We start from the raw sequence: 20,698 nt of genomic DNA on the forward strand, positions 1-20,698 counted from the left end.
ATTATTCAGGTGCCAGGCCAATGGATTTTTATTGACTTGTGCATTTTAACAGATTGCACTGATTTAAATGACCGAGCATTGAGCTATTTTAAAAGTTTTTAGCACGCATCTTCCTGTTTTTGTGTAATTGTTTTAAGCTGTAAACTGCCCTGAAATCAGGATGAAAGGCAGTTTAACATGTTTTAAAATAAACACTGCCAATGGGATAATGCAGGATGTACAGCTTGAAAACAGAGCTTTTAAAGAGACTAGAAACACCAGGATGAAAATCTAGCAATACTGTGTATGGGTTATTTTTAAATACCACAGTGAAAAGGTGGGGATTGAAAAGGGAAAATAATACACAAGACACCAAACAGTTTAAAGTTCAATATTCACTCTTTTTTTTTTCTCCAAATACAAAAAGCTGTTACAATTCAACTCAACACAAAGCATGTGCAAAGTTACAGAAACTTAGACATTGTATAAAAAGTTACACATTTAAGATGATTTTGTCCTCGTTTGTTTTCTCCTCTCCTGTATTGAGCAAAAACGAATTGTTACCTTGATGAAAATATTAACAGCTGCTGACCCACGGTAAAAAGTTACAGAAAAATCTAAAAAAAAACATAATTACCATAGATAGCCATCTCTTCTCCCTCCAGTTTTAATAGTTATTTGCAGAAAAGACAGATAAAAACACCTCAAAGATGGGTGACACCAAACTGCAGGAAAAGTTTCCAAAATGTCTGGAATTTATGAACACTAGCAGAGTTGTGTGAGGTGGGGTGGAAGAGAGAGGGTGGTAGTACATCTTAGGAAGGGCCCTTCCAAAGCTGTCCTCCCCCAAACTACCGTAGAAAGTTGGATACTAGGATGGATCTTGTCCTAAAAAATACAAGGATGTGAGGCTGAAGGTTCTAGCTTCTTTCAGAATCAAAGAAATTTTTAAAAGGAAAAAAATGTCTTCAACAAGGAGAGACAAGAAATCATGTAACTTCCTCGTGAGGGATGGTACAAAGGGAAGGAAACATGCCTCTAGCTGTACAGGTAAAAATGCAGCCGCCCTCAAGAACTACAGAGAGGAAACAAGGGTAGAGAGACTACTTCCCTCCCCGATTCCCAAGACTCAGAAATGCCCACCATCAACTTGCCAAAGGTGGCACAGCGAGCTGCTCTCTCCAAGGAGGACACAGAGCCATCACTGAGTGCTGGAGCCTCCCTGTGAGGTGCCTGCGTAGCTCCCATAGTCATAGCTGCTGTAGTACGGGGGCCACTGGCTCTGGTTTTGATAGTACTGGCTCCACTGCTGGGCGTACTGTGGAGAAGGAAGAGGCTCGTCATTACAGATTAAAGTATCACTGAACTGTAAAGTCTTCTCCGTCTAATGCACACATTTGTATTTTTATCCATGGTGTGATCACTGCAGACTGTTCTCAGATTATGCCAAGCGTGTTTTCTCCCATCCTTGTGTTTCAGTTCCTTGCAAGCTCTCCTTCTGGGAGGGATGCTTCACAAAAACTCTTCCCTGCTTAAGGCAGGGCCAAAAATAATATGTGCACGTGGGCAAGGTGTGTGTGTCCTCATGCGAAGAAAAAAAGAGAGAGAGTTCTGCATCCTGGCAACTCCACAATCTGTATAGATTATGCAAACTGAACACAATTTATTTTGGTTTCACCAGTCCTGGGGAGGGACCAGGAAGTATAGAGGGCACTGCAGCCTTGTTCCCAACCCACCGGGAAACTCATCGAGCCTCGCACAATCAGAATTACATGAAGTGGAATTGTGCAGTTTGCAGAATTTATACAGGTTACAGAAATCAATTTTTTTGGTGCAGAATTTTAATTTAACTGTTGAGTACAAACAACTTTGACTGGAACATGCTTTGCACTCGAGTTTTTATTTGCTACTTTTGTATTGCATCCTTCCTCCTACCTCCCTCAGGAGCTCAGAGCAAGGATTTAGCCTTAACAATTCTGTGAGGTTTGAGTAAGTATTGTGAGCTTCATAGATGAACAAATATTGGACCCAGGTCTTCCCGGTCCAAGTCCAACACTCCCACTACTATGTCACATTGACTAGTTTTCCAGAAGCACAGAAGTAGTGACATTTTTCCTTCTTCACAGTATGTAGAAGGTACAAAGCGCAAAACCCAACTGAGCACCACCCCACTGGGGGGGAAAGCAACAAACATAGAGAAGGACTCCCCTCAACACCTAGAGATGTTGCAAGGCGGCCTCTTAATGCACCAGGAAGGTCATCAGATTCTCTCTCACCTGCTGGTACTGGTTGTAGTTGGGCTGATTGTAGGTCGGCGGGGTTGGGGCTGGAGTCGGGGCTGGGGCCGGGGCCGGTGGGGGCTGGGTGTAGCTTTGGCTGTAACCGCCGTAGCTCCCATAGTTGTAGCTAGGAGCTGCATAACCACCTTGGCTGTAGCTGGCTGGGGGGCTGTAGGGCTGGGTGTAGCTCTGCTGTGGAGTACAAATGAATTATTTACTCTAGAAACTGATTTCTCTCTCTCTCTCTCTCTCACACACACACACACACACACACGCGTATATGTTACGGCCTATTAACAACCCAAGGTCAAGGACCACTCAGAACCACAAGACTCAGGGAATGCCTAAAGTTCTGGGATGAGCTATGCCCTCTTGTCCCACATACACAAAAGAGTCATCTTCTCGTTTCAAGAGCTCCATGTGCTGTGTAGTTGCGTCCTAAAATTCCTTAAAGAGAAAGGCATACACTTCTGATGGCTTAAGCTTCCGTAGACTAGGGAGTCACGAACCACGGCTTGGCTGTCCCGTGCACAAGAGCAACGGGAGTGAGAAAATGACTAGTCTAGAAGAAGACTGGCTGCCTGCAGTACCACAAGCAGAAGAGGGGAAAAGGAGAGGAGCAACCAGTTCCAACTCGAGACTGTTGGAGCGTCCTCCTCTTCTGGCCTCCTGAGGAAGATTTCTGCATTTCCCCAAGCAGCAGCCTGGTCCCAGATACACACACACTTACCTGTGGCCCTGGATTGTAAGTACTGGGAGGGGCATTGGCGGCAGGGGCAGGAGGGGTGGGGGCCATGTTGCTGCTGCTCTTGTAAGTGTTCTGGTTCCGTGCCGGGCTATAGCTACTTTGCTGCTGTTGGTTGTTCCGGTTGTAGCTGCCCCGACTGTTGTTGTTGCTGTCTCGGTTTCCGCCTCCCCAGCGATTCTGGTTGTAGCCACCCCTGTTGAAGCCTGAATGAAGAAAATGCAAATGAGAGGTTAAACTAAAACCAAATGCAAGTATTTTAGAGCACTGTCTTTGGGATGTCCTTCACATTCTGTTGTTCTGCCCCCCCCCCCCCCCGCGACAACATACAAACTATTTTTATCTGGAAGACCCTCACCTTCAGTGTAAGAACTGCTGTTATAATTGAATTGGCTGTATCCTAAAGCAGGTAAGAGAATAAATACCTGGACAGCACAGGAAGGAGAAGTGCCAACCCCATCTTGCCCCCAAAAGGAAGGACAGAGCCTGTCTATGCTAAATAGACCACAGCCCTCTAACCCCACCTTTCTTCTATAATAAGAATGTGTCAAAGGTTAACTCCTGGGCCAACAAGGTACTCCAGTGGTTCCCAAACTGTGGGTTGTGATGTATTTCTAAGTGGAATGCACAATGAGGGGTTTCCCTGCATTTCTGGATTCCCCTCTACAGCCCCTTTCACTTGGCCAGCAGCATCCCATTACTGATGTTAGGCCCCTTTAAAAAAATGTGGGAGAGGAAGGAAACAGGCCCAGTTAAGACAGCTATTATCTCAGCTCTTTAAAGTGAGGTACGCACAACCCTTTTGCCCAGGCACACAGCCCCTTCTCTATGTGCAGCAATGAAACACAGATGTCTCCGATTAACTATAGTTCATCAGAAATGGGAAGCTGTGGTAACCTACCTCAAGTTTCCCAGTTCAGATGAAATGGGAATCTATGGTTAAGTGGAGACTTCCGGGTTCGAGTGCTGCATGCTGCGAAGGGAGAGAAAGGGCTGCATCTGCGGGCAAAAGACTCATGTGTACCTGAGCTTATGAGGTGGAGATCTGATTGGCCAAACATGGCCGCAGGCGTGCGCCCTTCCTAACTAGATGCCATGTGTAAATTCTATTCAGCTACATGCCACTGATATACATTCACATTACAAATGAAAAATAAGCCATCGACTTGTTAAATGTGAAAGTGTTTAAGGGCACAATCCTGTGGGTTGCGCCCTGGGTACTCATAAGCCCCCAGACTCGGGAGGCCTCTTGTGCCTCCTGCGCTGCATTTTAGCTAGACGGGCGATTTCACCTGTCTAGTGGAGGCTTCGGGGAGGGAAGGAGGCGACAGGAAAAGACGCAAGTCAGCCACTCGGCTTCCTTCCCTCCCCATCCCCAGGAACGCCTCCTTCCCCCCATCTCTGCACGCTGTTTGTCGAGCGCAGAGAGGCGACAGGTGCGGTTCTCTCCGCACTGGCTACAAGGGGGCTCTGAGCCCTGTCTTCGAGCGCGGAGCCAGGCAACCAAAAAATCCTGCTCCCTCAGTGTTAACTGCTGATGTGATATTCTTGTGTTTTCTGTTGTAGAGGGATGAAAGTCGGGCTCCAAAGGTTTAATAAGTTCACAGGTGGGTCCCGTTTTCAAATGTTTCTTAAACTACGGTGGACTTCCAAGGTGGCACTCATGGAAGCACCAAAAGGCCATGTGCCTGATACTACAGGCCAAGGGTGGGCCAAAGGTAGACTGCCAGATGCTGTCGACTTCAGCTCCCAGAAGCCCCTGCCAGCATGGCCAATGGTCAGGAATGCTGGGAGTGGAAGTCCAAAACACCTGGAGATCTACTTTCAGCCCACCCCTGCTGTCGGGAATAGTGCCTGGCCATGGTTAAGGCCCTTACCCAGGCGCCTCCTTTATCTGAGGTATGTTATATAGCAAAAGGAAAAGGCTTTCTCTGCAGTGGTGCTCAGGCGATGGATGGCCCTCCCTAAAGAGGCTTGCCTGGTGCCTACATTGCAATCTTTTGGTGTCAGGCAAAAAGTGCTTTTATTAACAAGGCATTTAATTTGTTGCTAACTTTTTAATAGTTAAGACTTTTATCTGCTGTTTTATTCTTTTGTGATACAACTGACTGTACACTGCTCTGAAATTCCTGATAGGATGAAGGAATGTATAGAAATGCTTTAAACACACACGCACACACACTATCAACATGGTTTGCTACCTTACAAACCTGGGTACGATTCCAGACATAGTAGAACTTGCTGAATTTCATTTTAGATTTGTGGCCATCCCTTAACCATCACTTAGGCATTCAGATGTAATGCTCAACCACAGTTTGGAAAAACAAACCATGGTTAAGAGGGGTGTCTGCACAGGGTCAAAGTTTATGATGAAACTGAGAACCAAAACTAGCATCCCTGTTCCCAGCCTGCTTTGTGCCAACACTGAAAGTTCCAGAATCCTTTCCAGTGTATGCTGGTAACATGCAATACAAACATTCTAATGCCAGTACAGCCACTAGGGCAGGCTTACCTCCTCCTCCTCCTCCTCCTCCGCCGCTGCCGCCGCCGCCTCCTCCGCCGCCACCTCCGCCGCCGCCTCTGAATCCACCTCTGAACCCTTCTCCGCCTCCTCCACCGCCACCGCCTCCTCCTCGGTTCTGGAAGCCACCTCGATTGCCCACTGGTGGGCCTCGGTTATCGAAGCGCTGAAAGCCACCACCGCTGCCACCACGGCCACGGAAGCCGCTGCCCCGGTTGTCAAAGCGCTTTTCGGGGGGTGGGCCCGCCTTCTTGCCTTCATCATTATACTGTCTCACCAGCTTCTCTGCTTCGTCCCGCTGCAACTCAATGTAGACCACTGAGTCAAGGAAGTCTCCTGCTTCTGGCAGTGTAAAGTTGGCTGGAGCACAGAGAGAAGACAGACAGATATGTCAGCCCACGGTGGAGGAAAAAAAACAAGTAGAAGAGGAGGACAAGGGGGGCACTTTGTTCCAGGGCTCCACGAAGAGAAGTGAGAGAAGAGGAGGAAAAAGTAACGAGTGGGAAGATCAAGGAGAGATGCACTATAAACTACAAGCATTGCTGCATATATGATATCATTTCCTCCCTTCCTGCTATGCTGCTGTCAGGGGGACATCCCACTCGTCTGAAGCAGAGGAGCTCATCAGGGCAATACCTCAAACAGCAATGTTATCTCTCAGTTGCATTACGCAATGACAGGGCTGGAAGGGGTGCAGGTCACATCAGCCCTGTCTTCCAGCCCTAACCCCCATCCATCCCACACATTCCCATCAATCCAACTTGCCAAAAACTGGGGAGAGAGTTCCCAGTACTGGGCTTAGGCGCTGGAGAGACAGGCTCAAGCCCCATGTTTCCTGAGAAGTGCATTGGTTGGCCCAGAGTAAATAGTTCTCTCTCAGCCTAACCTGCATCCCAGGGCTGCTGCAAAGATAAGGTACACATTTTAAAGCCAGGGTCAAACCTCAAGATACTGCCCTGCAGAGAAGTGAAAAGATACTCCAAACGCCTAGTGGCAAGAGCAGCTTTTTACGTTCTGGAGCAACCGGGGAGCTGGGATCTTCCCATCCCTGGAAACACAATATTCAGCTCCAATGAGATTTTGCCTGCCTCTGCACTGAGGCCAGGGAACGTGCTCCACCAGCAGGGGCTATCCAGCTGCGGTGTAGCAAGGAAAGGAATTCCATTGGAAAAGTACCAAATTTTCCTTTTCTCCCAAGGCTGCAATCCTACGCACACTCATTCCCAAGCATGTCCCGTTAATCTCAGGAGGACTTCCAAGCAAACATGCATTCTCAGGCTGCAAGCCCATCAGCCTTATTTCAGTGATTCCAAGACCTATGGCACAGTTTTGCTAACAGCTGTGGGGCAGGCTGAGCTTTTGTGCTGGGCATGACCGATTTTAGGGGATGAGCAGGATTTTCCTACCGAGATAAAGCCTCAGTGTATCATGCGCCATCAGTATTTATCTTCCCCACTGCAAGTGGTGTGGGCGGGTGTTTATTGGCGCCTTCAGTGGGCAGAGAAGAGGAAGTGATAACTATAGAGAAGAGGAGGTGGAAGGAAGACAAAGGGAGAACTAGAAAGGTCTAAAGGATTACTTTTAAATAAGTCCTTGAACTAGACACACAGTCACACTGGGTTTCCCCCTTATCACCGGTGTTGTGTGTGTTGGGTTTTTTTTTCTAGGATCCTACCTTTCATTTCTAACACTGCATGATCGGGCACATCCTTCCCCTCCTCATCTGTGCGCTTTATTGTTCGATCTTTTAAATCCTCGTCCGTGGGACAAATTACAATAGCCTTGCGTTGGAAACCTTCAAAAGGGCGCATTTTTCGTCTCTGGGCAGATCCATAAACATTTGTCTAGCAATGGTGACAAAGAAGAGGCAAAAAACTGGTTGTTATTTGTCAGTCTGGTTTTTTCCCCCAAAATGGAGCAAGGGCCCCCAAAACAAGGAAGAGAGATGTGTTGGCTTTCCACCCACCCAGGGACATAGAAGGATGTGCGTAGATCACTGGCTGCATGTACACCCATTTGGAAGTCATCCCCTGACAACTAACCTACCTTTAAGGCTTTTCTCCCCAGTTTTAAAGGATAAAAACAGCAACACACTTCAGTAATTTACGGCCTTTTGCAATTCAAATGAGATCTCCTGGGATGCCTGAACAGAGTCTGCTTTATTCAGAAAGAGAGCAATTTACATTTTGAGGGGGAAGCTAAAGAAACAGCTCTGGACAACTTAAGCACAAACACCAAAAGGAATGTTTATAGTCCATCCGATTGGATGCATTACTTAAACCTTTGAGAGGTACAGTCACCCAAGCACTGAAGTTAATGAGGTCTAGCAAGTTGACTTAACAAGACATTTGTCTCAAATAAATTTCCAGGCCTTTTTTTTGCCAGCAAAGAACGTAACAGCTGCTCCATTGGATTAGATCAAAGGTTCATCTATTTCACCATTGGATCCGACAATGGCCAGCCACATGCCTCTAAGACGTTCACCCACAGAGCATGAAGGCAACAGTCCTCCCCCATTTGTCCCCAGTATCTGATACTTAGGGAAGGCTACTGACTCTGAACATAAGAAGCTCCATCTAGTTGTCATGGTTAACGGCTGTCGATAGAAATATCTTCCGCAAATATGTACAATCCCTTTTTAAAGCCACTTGAAGTGAAATTAAATCTCTTTGCCACAAGGCTATTTTTGTCCCAATTGGATTAAAAGATCTAATGGCGAAAAGATGACAGTTATCTGATTCCTATTAATCGATGCAAGGAACTATGGCTTGTTTTGATTTTAGAATTAAGACTGAAGAGAGTCCAATTTCTCTCCACTGCCTTTGGCCTGGGTGATTACTTCAGCTGAAAGGAACAAAACACGCTATTTAATATTGTGAATGGTGGTCAAGCATACCCCATTCTTAGACAGGGGCCTCCCATCATTTTAAACCCGGGCCACCATAAGAAGGTGCTAGAAGCTGCTGCATGCTGACAAATTATAGACCAATACTGTGTTGCCTGTGGAGCAAGTTTTTTTTTAAAAATCCTGGCTTTGCCACTTACATATATTTGGAGTAAAAACCGTTAAGACTGAACAGATTGGGATGGGGAGGCAGAAAACAAGGGAGTCGGCAGTTTTTGAAAATGTGAGTAACGGCAGCCTCACCTGCCCATCTTTGGGCACGCTTTCAAATACAGGGGCGCCACAAGCCACCCACCTGCAGTGCTTACCAGTCCCAGGACCACTTGCTGAAGCATGTCTGGTTCTCTTGTACTTACCTCAGGCTGCATCCCGAGGCCTGAGACCCGACAGCTAAGCACCAAGATGACATACCTGTGCCCATTTTAAAACACAACCTACCATCTTGTTTGAAATACCACAGATGACTACTCCCTGCCATATATGTACACACACACACACACACACACACACACTTATTTGCTTTCATGTTTTAGGTTAGGAGGAAAAAGGAGGAGGGTGGTCGGTGTCTTTGCATTCCTGGTGTAAGCACACATACGGGGGTGGCCTGCTACAGCCTTGGCAGTGAGCGAAAGACCACAGGCTTACTGTGCCATGCTTGGGAAAGGGTGCGCCCTCCGTAGACGTCAGACAACCTCCCAAGGAAGGCAGAGCTCAGTACCTGATCCAGGATGTAGTTGCGCTTCTTCCGTGCAGCGATTTGGATCAGGCGGTTCAGGCACTGTGTTGCTTGCTGGATGAGAACATCCCAGCGGCCGGCATAGTTGCGCTGGCGGCGGAGTCCCATCACCTGAGAGAAGGCAGGTCGGTTAGAGCAGCGGGGTTACGTTAATGCCTCAAGAGGCTGGTCCAAGGCACGTGCCACACTCAAGCGTTTTGCTTGTAAGATTTCACTGTTGCACAAGAAGGAAGAGAGTCACTGAAAACAGACCTGGAAGTCTTGAGTTCAAAGTCTGGCTTCGGGTGAAGGTTCACTGAGCAGCTATGGGGTAACAAAGGAAAGGTTCCTCCTGTGCAAGCACCAGGTCATTGCTGACCCCTAGAGGGACGCCGCTTGCGCTGGCGTTTTCATGGAAGACTATAGCGGGGTGGTTTGCCATTGCCTTCCCCAGTCGTGACTACCTTTCCCCCAGCAAGCTGGGTCCTCATTTTACCGACCTCGGAAGGATGGAAGGCTGAGTTGACCTGAGCCAGCTACCCAAGACCCAGCTTCCGCCGGGATCGAACTCAAGTCGTGGGGAGAGTTTCGGCTGCAATACTGCCGCCTACCACTCTGCACCATACAAGGCTCTTATGGGGTAACAAAACTTGGCCTTTATACATGCTTTGAGCGCTGCACACCTTTCCTCAGTAACCCTTACAGCAGCCCTGCGAGCTAGGCCAGTATTAGTGTCTCCTCACTGCAGATGCAGGGCTGAAGCTGAGAGAACAAGTTGTGACCGAAAAGATGCTGGCCCCAAACACTTCCTGCCTCAGAGCTCCTATGCTTTGCCATTACGTGACAACAGTTCTCCCTCAGATTCAGTGGCCATCTAAAGCACGTGAACCAGTTTCACCAGGATGTCACAAGAATGCATTCTCCTCAGCATACAGATTAGAAGCAAAACCAAGACCTAATGCACATCTGTACAGCCCCCCGGCCCTGGGGCTAACTGGAATTGGGATGTAGTTGGGGAACTGCGTATAGCACCATGTATATGCTACTACAAAGGGAGACAGATACAAACCCTCTCTCGTGCACTCAGTCTCACAGCAATGCCACCACTATAGGCAGAGGAAGGAACTGTGTAATAGAAGCACGGAGTGCAGGAAAGCAGAGGAATCCTCACTCCAAGAGCTGGCAAACCAGCCCAAGTTTAACCCACAAGGGAAATATAGGAACAAGCTGCAAGTTGGAAACAGGCTGAGCTGCTTTAGTCCTGCGTTGGCTCCAAAGCTATATCTTACCCTCATTTTGTCCATAATGGCATTTGTTCCCAGAATATTGTATTTCTTGCTTGGATTGGCTGCAGCATGCTTAATGGCCCACGTGGTTTTCCCAGCAGCAGGTAACCCCACCATCATCAAGATCTGAAACACACAACAATCATCTTACCACTTCCCGCACAAACCAACTCCCAGTAGGTGAGCCAACACCCCCATTTTACAAGAATTCAGCAGCTTTGCTCAGTTGGGTGTGAAGCTCCCAAACCTCTTGCACCCCAAGGACAGCCAAGACTACGGAAAGATCTGGAAACCCAGGACAAAGAAGAACCAAAGAACTGTAACAAGTATCCTCCCCCTCTTGAGATAGGATTTTACAAAACTAACATCCACTCAAGGGCAATGACAGTTTTCAGTGATGTCTCACTCAAGGGGCTTCAGTTCTAAGGCTTTAAAAGAACAACAACCCTAAAGCAGTCAGATGCCCCCTTAAAAAGAAAAAGCTGATAAGCTTGAGATGACAGCTGCCAATCTCCCCTGAATTTCCCTTTAGCTCAGCTGAGGCCTCAGTCATAACAGCTGGTTCACCCAATACTATTTGCTGTGACCAGCCTACTTGCATGAGCACTACAACAAGTCCACACAAACAGACCACTCGCATGAGCGATTCTCCACACAAGGCAGGCTTGGCTTCAATCATGGGAACAGCCAATGCCTCTCTTCCTGGGGTACCTACTTCACATTCCGTTTTGCTCTTTGGTCCAATTGTCCCCCGAACTCGCTCTGACAGGGGAAGATGCTGGATGAAGGTGAACCCTGGTGGAACTGGAAAGAAAGCATCATCCCTCTGGCCAAAGTTGAACTCGATGGCACAGTTCTTCACCAGGACGTGAGGGAAGAGTGCCTTGCCGCCCAAGATCTCCTTCCGCAGTCGGTATGCCACCCCCAGCCATTTGCCATTCTTCATGAAGGACATTTCAACATCATCGCCACACTCAAAGTCCTAAGAACAGGGAAGGAATCATTAGCCAGTACACGGCGTCCACAGCAGGAAACTGGAGCAAGGCCAGATGTTTCAGCGGTGAGCCCAGCACCAGAAGGGGTTGGTGTGGTGTTCCAACAACTCTAAAGGGAGACCACAAGCAAACAACACTGGCCTCATCATTACCCCATATCTGACCCTGCACACGTTTAAACTTGACTATGTCTGGAACACTACAAACCTGTGCAAGAGGCAGAAGTGTAGCTCCCAAAAGACTACAAGCCACACTCACCACAAGGCAGGTGATGATGTCATTCTCAGTGAAGGTTTCACCGTAATTTTCAAACTTGCAGTTGGTGGATTTCTTCCCAGTACCTCCATAGCCATAGGAGAAAGGTTCTTCGCCTAATGAGACAAACAATCCCTCAGAGACGTGAGTATCATTGTCACTGGAGACACAGGTGGCCTCAGTGGTGCAGAGCACCTTTTATCAGCTTAAGTTGATATACCAACCATGACCTAACCTGAAAAGAGGTAGTCTTGGTATCATTATCCATGCTATGCTATGATAACCTTCCATTTCAATTACATAATGCGCTATATGTGGGGCTGCTGAAGAAAACCGTCTGAAACTCCAGCTAGTCAAAAATAGGGCAGTAATTATTTCAGCTGCACTGCTCCCCAGTCAATTTCTGGGCCCAATTCTATGTGCTGGTTCCAACCTTTAAAGCTCTTAAAAGGCTTGGGGTCAATCTACCTCCTCCCATGCTTACCTACCCCCAATGCCTTCCTTGGGGTACCTTCTCAAGGTGCCCCTGAGTTACAGCAGGTAGATATCAAAGATAGGGCCTTTTTGGTGGTAGCATCCCAGTTGTGTACTACCCTTCCCAGAAACAGTAGCACAGAAAGGCATAGTGATTAGTTTAGCTTTTTAACTGTTTTTGCTGCTGATGTTTCTTAGTGATGTACTGCGGTTGGTTCTTATTTTGTTGATTTTTAGGATATCTGTTCTTACGTTTTTAATGATTTTAACTCTTTTGTTACCTACCCGGAGGACACTGTTAACTGGGTTGTATACAGATGCTATAAATAAATGGCATCATAGGCACTGGCTGACGGGCTGCCATTTTAAAGAATTTCTATGTCTTTGTACAGGACACTATCCTGCTCATCCCAGAAAGAGTCCTTCTTCAGAAGTTACACCCTGATTCTAGATATCAAAGAGTCTACTCAACGCAACTACAGGCAACATCTTAGAAGAGGCCTTCCCTCCTGTCTGGGGCAAGAAGGGAGAAGGAAAGCTCTTCTACAGGGGCACCTGCGGTTTTTGCAATTACAACAATCTTCTGCCCAATTTATCATGGGCACCTTTTTTATTGATTACATAGCCAATAGACCATAGCAGGTTACTAATACTTAAAAGTAAAGAACCAGGTGAGTGCCCTGCCCAGATTCAAATGCTGTAGCCTCTCTTACCTAGCTGGGTGCTGCAGGAATCCAGCGACCATCCAATACGCACCACATGAGGATCAGGTTCAGTTGGAGGAAGGTGCTTGACAGAGATCTCTTCGTTGATCTGGGGACCAAAGGACAAGAATCTAGTCAGAAGAAATCTTGAAACCAAAACATTTAGTTGAAGGACAAGGATGGATTCCTAAAGAGGCCAAAATTTTTGACCTGCAGCTTAAAGTGTGTCATTTAAAGCACCTTGAAGCATGGGCAAAGGCAGCACCTAACGTTGTCCAAAAAACACAGACTGACTGCACAGGATTTGGAACTGCTTCAAAGCAAGGCTGCTTCAATAAGAAAGTTGTGAATGAGGACAAGGTTTGAACACAGACTGAATTCCAGCAAACTGGAACTCTTAACTGGCACCGAACAAACTTCAGCTATCAGAATTGCAAAATAGATAAATTAATGTTTTTGGAAAATATGAAGGAGGGCAAGAGACATGCAGCAGAATCAAGGAATGACAGCATTTCTACAGCCGACACAAACATTCCTCAAATCCCAAGACCAGCAGGCTACAATACTCACAAGCCTGCTTGCCTTCATGCATGTACACATTTTAAGAACAGTTTCTCTGAAGCGAACACCCCCAGCAACTTATGGTGGAAACGTTCCTTTACCTTCATCTCATAGCAGATCCTCCCACGTCGCGCCCCGTATGTGGCTCGTGCACCTGACCAGAGGTAAGCAAACCCTTCTATAGTCAGAGGGTAGCCGCTGAATCGGTCACGGGCAACTTTGAAATGTAAATCACAATTATCTGGAAGGAAAAGCCAAAGAAGAGGTCAGAGAAAGTCAGAGTAGCTTCGTAGCAGAGATGCCTGTGGTCCAGAATGCTCCACAGCTTTTTATAATATGTCAGTGCATTGCTTGAAGAGGAAACAAACATCAGTGACGTTAGGTTAAGAGTGCCATGCAGTCCAGGGGTAACCAGCAAACACCCTTTTTTGTACTAAAATTGCTCCACGTAGATCTACAAGCAAAGTGGGCAGTGGAGCGGGGGCTCCTCCTGCCGAACAGGATCCCACACTAGCCTCCAGAGCTGGTGGGAAGAAGAACCCTCTCTTGTGCAACGTCTATCACTGAAGAAACATGCCAATCAGTTACCAGTTGTGCATGGCAACTGGTTCAGGCTGGGATGGTGCTATCTGTTGGATTTTCAGGTTGGTTTAGGCATGGACCGCTTGCTCAAAATGTATTTGAGGTGAGGAAGGAGGCAAACTAAGACCCGCAAACTCAGGCCTGCCCACAGCTCGGCTGAGCATTTTATCTCCCTTGGCTGTTTCTACCTCTGGATGCGTACAGAGAAATTAGGCTCTCTCTCAAGCTCTGGTGCCATGGGAAGAGAGGAGCCTAGATTCTCACCTGCTTGAACCCTGCTTACTCCCAAGGATCAGAGGGTACAGGAATGGAAATGCGTACAAGTAAGAATAGCTCATGCATACAGTTTTGTCACTGCCCCAGCCTATTTTAGGTTATCAAAACAGACAGGCAGCTACAGAGAGCTGGATTTCAGGCCTGCTGCTAGTAAGGGCTGAAAATACTGGGCTGACTCCATGCAAGGATTAAACTTGCAAGACTTAATTATTTGTGAGACAATTACTCATTGGTGCTGCAGCTCCGCCTCTATCTTCTTTCAACTATTGCTACTACTGTGGTGCCAAGCAACCCCCTGCTGCTGCTACCCTCCTACAAATCATGGGAGCTGTATCCTTGAAGGAAACAGTAACAAAGGAGTGAGAGAGACCCTGACGTGCGTCCCTGAGATAAGGTCAGACAAGAGGGAGGCTGCTACACCCATACAACTTACATGTATCAATGGCCACCAACGAGTCATCAAAATCATCCTCATCGTCTTCTGCAGGGGGCTGAGGAGATCGACCCCTGGAAGAGACAGCAAATGCAGGCCCCATAAATCTATTTCATGGGACCAAGAAGCAGCCTACAAGGCAAGCTCAGCTCATGAAGAGCACGAATTAGCAAGCTTACGGAAGCCACCTCCCACCCTGGATCACTCAGCATGCTACTGAAAATAAATTTTGGATCGCTGACCAAGTTCATCAGGCTGCTTTCCCCCATTACTGCTGCCCGTAATCAAAAGCAACAGATTGCAGATAGGTAATTCGAATTTACATCCGACTCTTAAGATTTCACAGAAGTTCTATTAATTTCAGCTAAACGTAATTTCTGCTTTAGCATTTAAGGCTGAGATAGTGATCAAGAAATATCCAGTCTTAAAAATTTTGCACTAGATGATTTGCACCCTTCGTAAATTGTTAAAATCCCATTAAGTTACCAACGCCTCTCCAAGACTGAGGAACCCCACAAAGTATCTGCCTTCAGCGGGGTTTGAGATGCCTGTGCAAAGCCTTGGCTCTCAATGCCATCATGGATAAAGTTCCTCCGGACCAATTCTGGGAAAAGAGAAACAAGCTACAGCAGCCACTGCCCCCAAAGACTTGCCTGAACGCACCTCTTATCTTCTCGATGCTCGTAATAGCCATGCCCCCGCGATTCCTCAAATGGCCTCTTACGTCCTTGCTGTTGCCAGGACTGAGATGAGTCAGAGGTGCCATAACTGGAGGGAGGTGCATTGTAACTTGAAGCAGAGGCAGTGTAGCCCGAAGCGGAAGTGTTGTAGTTGGGGGAGGGTCCTGTATAGCCAGAGGGAGGTGCGTTGTAACCAGAGGCCTGCACGTTGTAGCCGGGGCCTGGCTCCTCTTGTTTCAGTTCTGTCTTCATTTCTGCACTCAAGCACAACATACCACATTTAACGGAACAAGGAAGTCCTTATACTGAAGGCACGCTCTAAAGTAAAACGACTGCTGCAGTTCATTCCAAGAAGGCTGAATCATAGCCAAAATCCCAAGAGAAGCCCTATTTAAATCTCAGGTTGCCAAATGGTTTGGCATCAATCCACCAAGCGTTTAGGGTAATATGGAAGAGATCATCAGTGTATGAGTTTGGAAGGAAGTGTTCACTATCATTGGGACTCATGGGTCAGAGCCAAAACCACAAGGTCTCTCTCCAAATAAACAATCCCCAGCATTCTCTTCCCATGTTATGTTTTTAAAAATCCTAGAGGTCCATTCTGTACCACCAGCACAGCAAAGCACAGAACCTGAGATGCGTAAGCTAATTAAGGGGCAAGTATGCAGGCTGGCACATTTCCCACTGAATCCCATGGAGGGAAAATCAATAAACAGGCTGGGATTCGGCACACAGCTGAAAGGGGCCAAAATCTTCTCTTCACCACAACAGTGGAGTCAACAAGCAAACGGGCAAATACAGCTCCACTGTAATGGTGTCTGATTAGCTCTTTACTTTCTCTCACATAAATGCATAATTACCATCCACTCCTATTGGGCTCTGAGGAGAGAATAAAAGAAGACAATAACTGGGAGTGGGTTGCCTGGACTTCACTGACAGGGATCCCATTATGGGACCAATATGCGGCAGTGCATGGAGTCACTTTGTGACCTACATGGGATCTCAACAACGTACAGACCCTCCACGTTCAATTTGGCCACCACAAGATCACACATTTCACCAATAAAAAACAAGTACTGTCTTGGGTGCTTCCCCACTCCCCACAGAAAACGTGCATAAATTCTAGAGACAACCAGCAAAAGGCATAACAGCAGCACTATTCAAAACTTTTGTATCAGATCAACAGGGATGCTATTTACACACCATCAGCTTATGACAAAGGCCTATTTTTGAAGCTTCCAACCATACCTGAACGTAAGCCAGAATGATCTTGGTCTATAGGTCCCCTCTCATACCCAGATTCGTTCTCCTGTTTAACATTGCAATGCTCAAAAGACTGGTATCCTTGCAGGTTGTCCGTATGAGTGTTGTCATGGATGCCATCTTGAAATGGGAAATTCAAGGACATGGGTGAGTACAACTATTCCATTCCATCCATCCCAGTCCCTACTTTGAAAGGAAAACACATGCTCCAGCATTTCTTAACTGCTAAGGGTAGGCTGTGGCAGATGGGTTGTGTGCGCACGACTGTCAGTTTATAACTTCAGCGGAATCTAGCGGCCGCAGCTTTTTCTGAAGTACACCATTTGAGGATACATGTAGGGCAGTGGGTGGGTTTCATGTTTAAAAGTTCCTCCCAGGAAAGAAGCTCACTGCATGTGGTAAATTACTATGTCAGGGAGAAGGATTTGGTCTATCCTTCTCCCTCACATGCTGTTTTTCTACAAATTCCCTCCTCAACACATCCTGAGGCAGCATGAAAATAGTACAGTCAAGGAAAAGCCTTATCCCTTGATTATGCCAAATGTATAAGTTGGGCCTGAAAAATGCATGAGAGCAGCAGGAACTGCACATCTACCACACCACACCACACAAAATAATGGTGCTGTGTACAAGGAAAATCTGATATTTTAAGTTCATACTGCACAAATGGAGAGAAGCTCTCTACCCAAGCTCATCTCTCCTGTGTATTCAACCATTTCTACACAGAATGGGCAGCTTGTCTTCACACGCTGAGGACAACCAAGCTCCCTTGAACTCAACTCTTTTTAATAAATCTATCTATCTATATAACTCGTCTTGATGGCTTCCCCCCTGCCCAGTCTACTGAGCATAAGTCCTGGTGCTGCCCCACTGCCCCAAAGGGACACTCCCCTCACCTTTAAGGCGTTGCCTAGAACACAGCTGTGCTACCTACTGAAAAAGCTGCAGTTTCCCTAGGGCAAATGCGTATTCCAGGTGCTCAGAAAATATAGTAAGCCCTGGCAACGAAGTGCTACCTGGAGGAACGATATGTGGATGGCTGACAAACAGCAGTGCATGAAAGACTGCGTGAAAAGACTTTACGTTTCCCATGGTCACAGGCATACATGCTACTCAGATGCCAAGGAGAAGTCACACCTTGGATCTTACAAGATCACAAGTCAATGTACATATCATGCCTGAAAGGGGTGTTTACAAACAAGAGAGCAAGGCCAAGTGCTTGTCTTCCTATTATCCTAGGCTAGGGAGCGTTCTTGGAGAAGATCCCCAGGTGGGCTGCTCTCTTTTCAGAACTGGATGCTAAATGTGACTCAGCCAGAGTTTGCCCAGCTCACATTATCATCAACAATACTTAGTACTCATATAAAGCCCTCTATGTACATCACCCTTGCAAGATTCTCCCAACCATGTGGCATATCTATCCTTCGTCAGCCTTGGAGAGTTCTAGGAACACATCCGGTATTAGGCGACTGGGCAAAGCTTGGAACGGGGATGAGAATAGGGCATCAATCAGCCTGTGCTCTGACCCCATCATCACCTGCTAAGGAATACATCACACACACACACACACCATATCTCTACATAGGGACTCATCTGGGGCCCTTACGGCAAAATGAGGACAGAGGCTCACAGCATGCGGGTAGCTGCACCAGGGGGGCTCTCACGACAGACCTACACTCGAAAGCCGGAGCTGCCCCAGAAAACCAGCAGTCCCTACGACGGAGCTGCCCCAGAAGGCTCACGCCCGCCCGGCTTTCGCAGAAGAACTAGGGCAAAGGGGCCACGATCCGCAGCACGGAGCGGCACCTGGGACGCGGCGTGTGCGGGGGGAGACAAGCAGCGGGCGCGCGCCTCCATCCCGCAAGGCAGAAAGGTTACGGAGCCCCAGAGCGCCCCTTCACAGATCTGCACCCGGAGCCCCAGCCCCGCGCACGAGGTCCGGCTCGGCGGCTCCGACGTCTACGCTTCCGCAGAACAAGGCCGAAGGAGCGCTGTGGCCGGCGCGGGGCTGCCCCGGGGGCCCCGCGCATCAGCGGCTCCCTCAAGAAGCGCCGAGGCCTCTGCGCCGGGAGGCCCGCGGCCCCCAGCGCGGAGCTGGGCGGGAAGCCTGCGCGTCCTCTCAGGGGTCGACGAGGCCCGGCGGCCCGCGGTCCCCGGCGCGGAGCTGCTCCGGGGCGAGCGATCCCCGTCCTTCCCTCGCGCTTACAGTGTCCGTCAGAGAGCGGATCCCTGCCCGAGCCCGGCCCAGGCGCTCCGCCGCGGCCCTGCTCGGCGTCTAGCGCCGCCTGCAGCCGCTCGGCCAGCTCAGCCTTCAGCCCGCGGGTGTCGAGGCCGCGACGGCCCAGCTCCTCCTTCAGCTCGTTGACGCGCAGCCTCCGCACGTCCATGGTCCGCTCAGGCCGCGCCGCAGAGCCGCGGCCGCCCGGCCATCGAGCCTTCGTTCCGGGACCGACTCAAAATGGCCGCCCTCACCCTCCTCCCCTCTCACAGCCCCGCCGCCATGCACCGGCCTCTCCGGTTGGCCAGCCGTCAAGGAAAGGAATGTAAAGGGCGCTGCGATTGGGTCCCACGTTCCCTACCTCTGCGCCCTCCTCTCTTTCCCTCCGTCTCCCGCTCGTTCCCCGACTGTGAGAGAGGCTCATTCACTGGACAAAGTTATGGGACAATCTATCAACAGCTTTCTCATTGGTTGAAGATCGCTCGTTCGCTCCCCGCCTTTACGTCAGATGAAACTGGTCAGGGAAAGGGAGGAGGGGGGAAAAAAACGATTACGAACGAGGGAGGTTGGGTCAACTTCCTGAAGACCAATCACAAGTCCCCACCCCTGCTAACTTCCCATTGGTTGAAGCATGGGTTTGTTTGTGTGTGGAGGGATTTTTCCTGCCTTTCCTATTGGCTGAGCCTTGCGTCAGCTTCATTTTTGCAGACGAATAGCCATTAACGAGACAATCTGTAGAGGTTGCGTTTGTGTGTAGAATTTCCATTGGCTGGATAACTGGGGCGAGGGAGAAAAAACCTTCCTGGGTGTGTTGTCTTTGCCATCGCCGGGGCTTTGGGGGGCGTTTTCTTGGGCCTGAATTGGATGCATGAATTGAAATAATTTCCCACTTTTCTCCGTAAATAGGGATCAAAACAGGTTATGTAATATTTAGATGAAAAGCAAATAAAAGAATAATAAAACTTAAAACAACAGTATATGCTCTAATCAACAGAAAGGGGGCAAGGCAGAAACAAGCCGCAAGGTTGGATCCAGCCATAGAATGCAATCCTATATACATTTATGTGAGAGGAAGCCCCATTGAACTCAATCGGGCTTACTGCTGAGTAGATAAGTATAGAATTGCGCAGTTAGTAATGCTTAGAGCAGACCCATTGAAATTGACGGGATAAGTTAGTCCCGACTAACTTAAGTCTCATCCATTTCAGTGGGTCTACTCTAAGCATGACTGACTCTGGATCCAGTCCATTGGCTTGTAGCATCAGAAATATGTCTTTCCCTAAATAGCACAAGTAAGATCAATAGGTTCTTACTGGCCCTGCTACTTTGCCACTAACAGCAGCCCAACACACAGAAATTTAGGAGATGAAGCTTTTCCTATTTTTTCTCTACCTCAGGAAAAGTGTCACCTTTTTTAGTGCTGTCCTATGATAGACAGAGTGCCTGAGGAACTATGGACGGAGGTCCGTAACATTGTTCAGGAGGCAGCAACTTAATCCATCCCAAAGAAAAAGAAATGCAAGAAAGCAAAGTGGCTGTCTGAGGAGGCTTTACAAGTAGCTGAGGATAGCCATGATAGTGCGCTCACTGAACTTGAGCTGGACATCCTAGAGAGTGAAGTCAAGTGGGCCTTAGGAAGCATTACTAACAACAAAGCTAGCGGAGATGACAGTATTCCAGCTGAGCTATTTAAAATCCTAAAAGATGATGCTGTTAAAGTGCTGCACTCAATATGCCAACAAATTTGGAACACTCAACAGTGGCCACAAGACTGCAAAAGGTCAGTTTACATTCCAATTCCAAAGAAGGGCAATGCCAAAGAGTGTT

General features: G+C 48.0%; 1 protein-coding gene across 4 annotated transcripts; it reads right to left on the bottom strand.

Moving 5' to 3' along the window:
* Nucleotides 1-359: 359 nt before the first annotated feature.
* Nucleotides 360-19,475, bottom strand: HNRNPUL1 (heterogeneous nuclear ribonucleoprotein U like 1). 4 transcript variants are annotated; one of them, XM_084814968.1, is made up of 15 exons: nucleotides 19,233-19,475; nucleotides 16,639-16,773; nucleotides 15,374-15,644; nucleotides 14,711-14,784; nucleotides 13,521-13,660; nucleotides 12,868-12,967; nucleotides 11,684-11,796; nucleotides 11,146-11,412; nucleotides 10,434-10,556; nucleotides 9,148-9,276; nucleotides 7,200-7,368; nucleotides 5,516-5,884; nucleotides 2,989-3,209; nucleotides 2,256-2,447; nucleotides 360-1,297 (listed from the first exon to the last, which is right to left on the bottom strand). In XM_084814968.1, the coding sequence occupies exons 3-15, from the start codon at nucleotides 15,640-15,642 to the stop codon at nucleotides 1,181-1,183; spliced, it is 2,283 nt and encodes a 760-aa protein (XP_084671094.1). In that variant the 5' UTR covers nucleotides 15,643-15,644; nucleotides 16,639-16,773; nucleotides 19,233-19,475; the 3' UTR covers nucleotides 360-1,180. The 4 variants fall into 4 exon arrangements, with proteins under 4 accessions (XP_084671094.1, XP_084671093.1, XP_084671092.1 ...); XM_084814967.1 differs by having other exon boundaries at nucleotides 2,256-2,450; nucleotides 19,233-19,473; XM_084814966.1 differs by lacking the exon at nucleotides 19,233-19,475 and adding an exon at nucleotides 18,860-19,108.
* Nucleotides 19,476-20,698: the final 1,223 nt, after the last annotated feature.

Source organism: Heloderma suspectum, chromosome 10 (genome assembly GCF_057233095.1).
Source record: "Heloderma suspectum isolate Gila_16-S chromosome 10, 16-S_ref, whole genome shotgun sequence".
In the NCBI taxonomy this organism is placed as follows: domain Eukaryota; kingdom Metazoa; phylum Chordata; class Lepidosauria; order Squamata; family Helodermatidae; genus Heloderma; species Heloderma suspectum.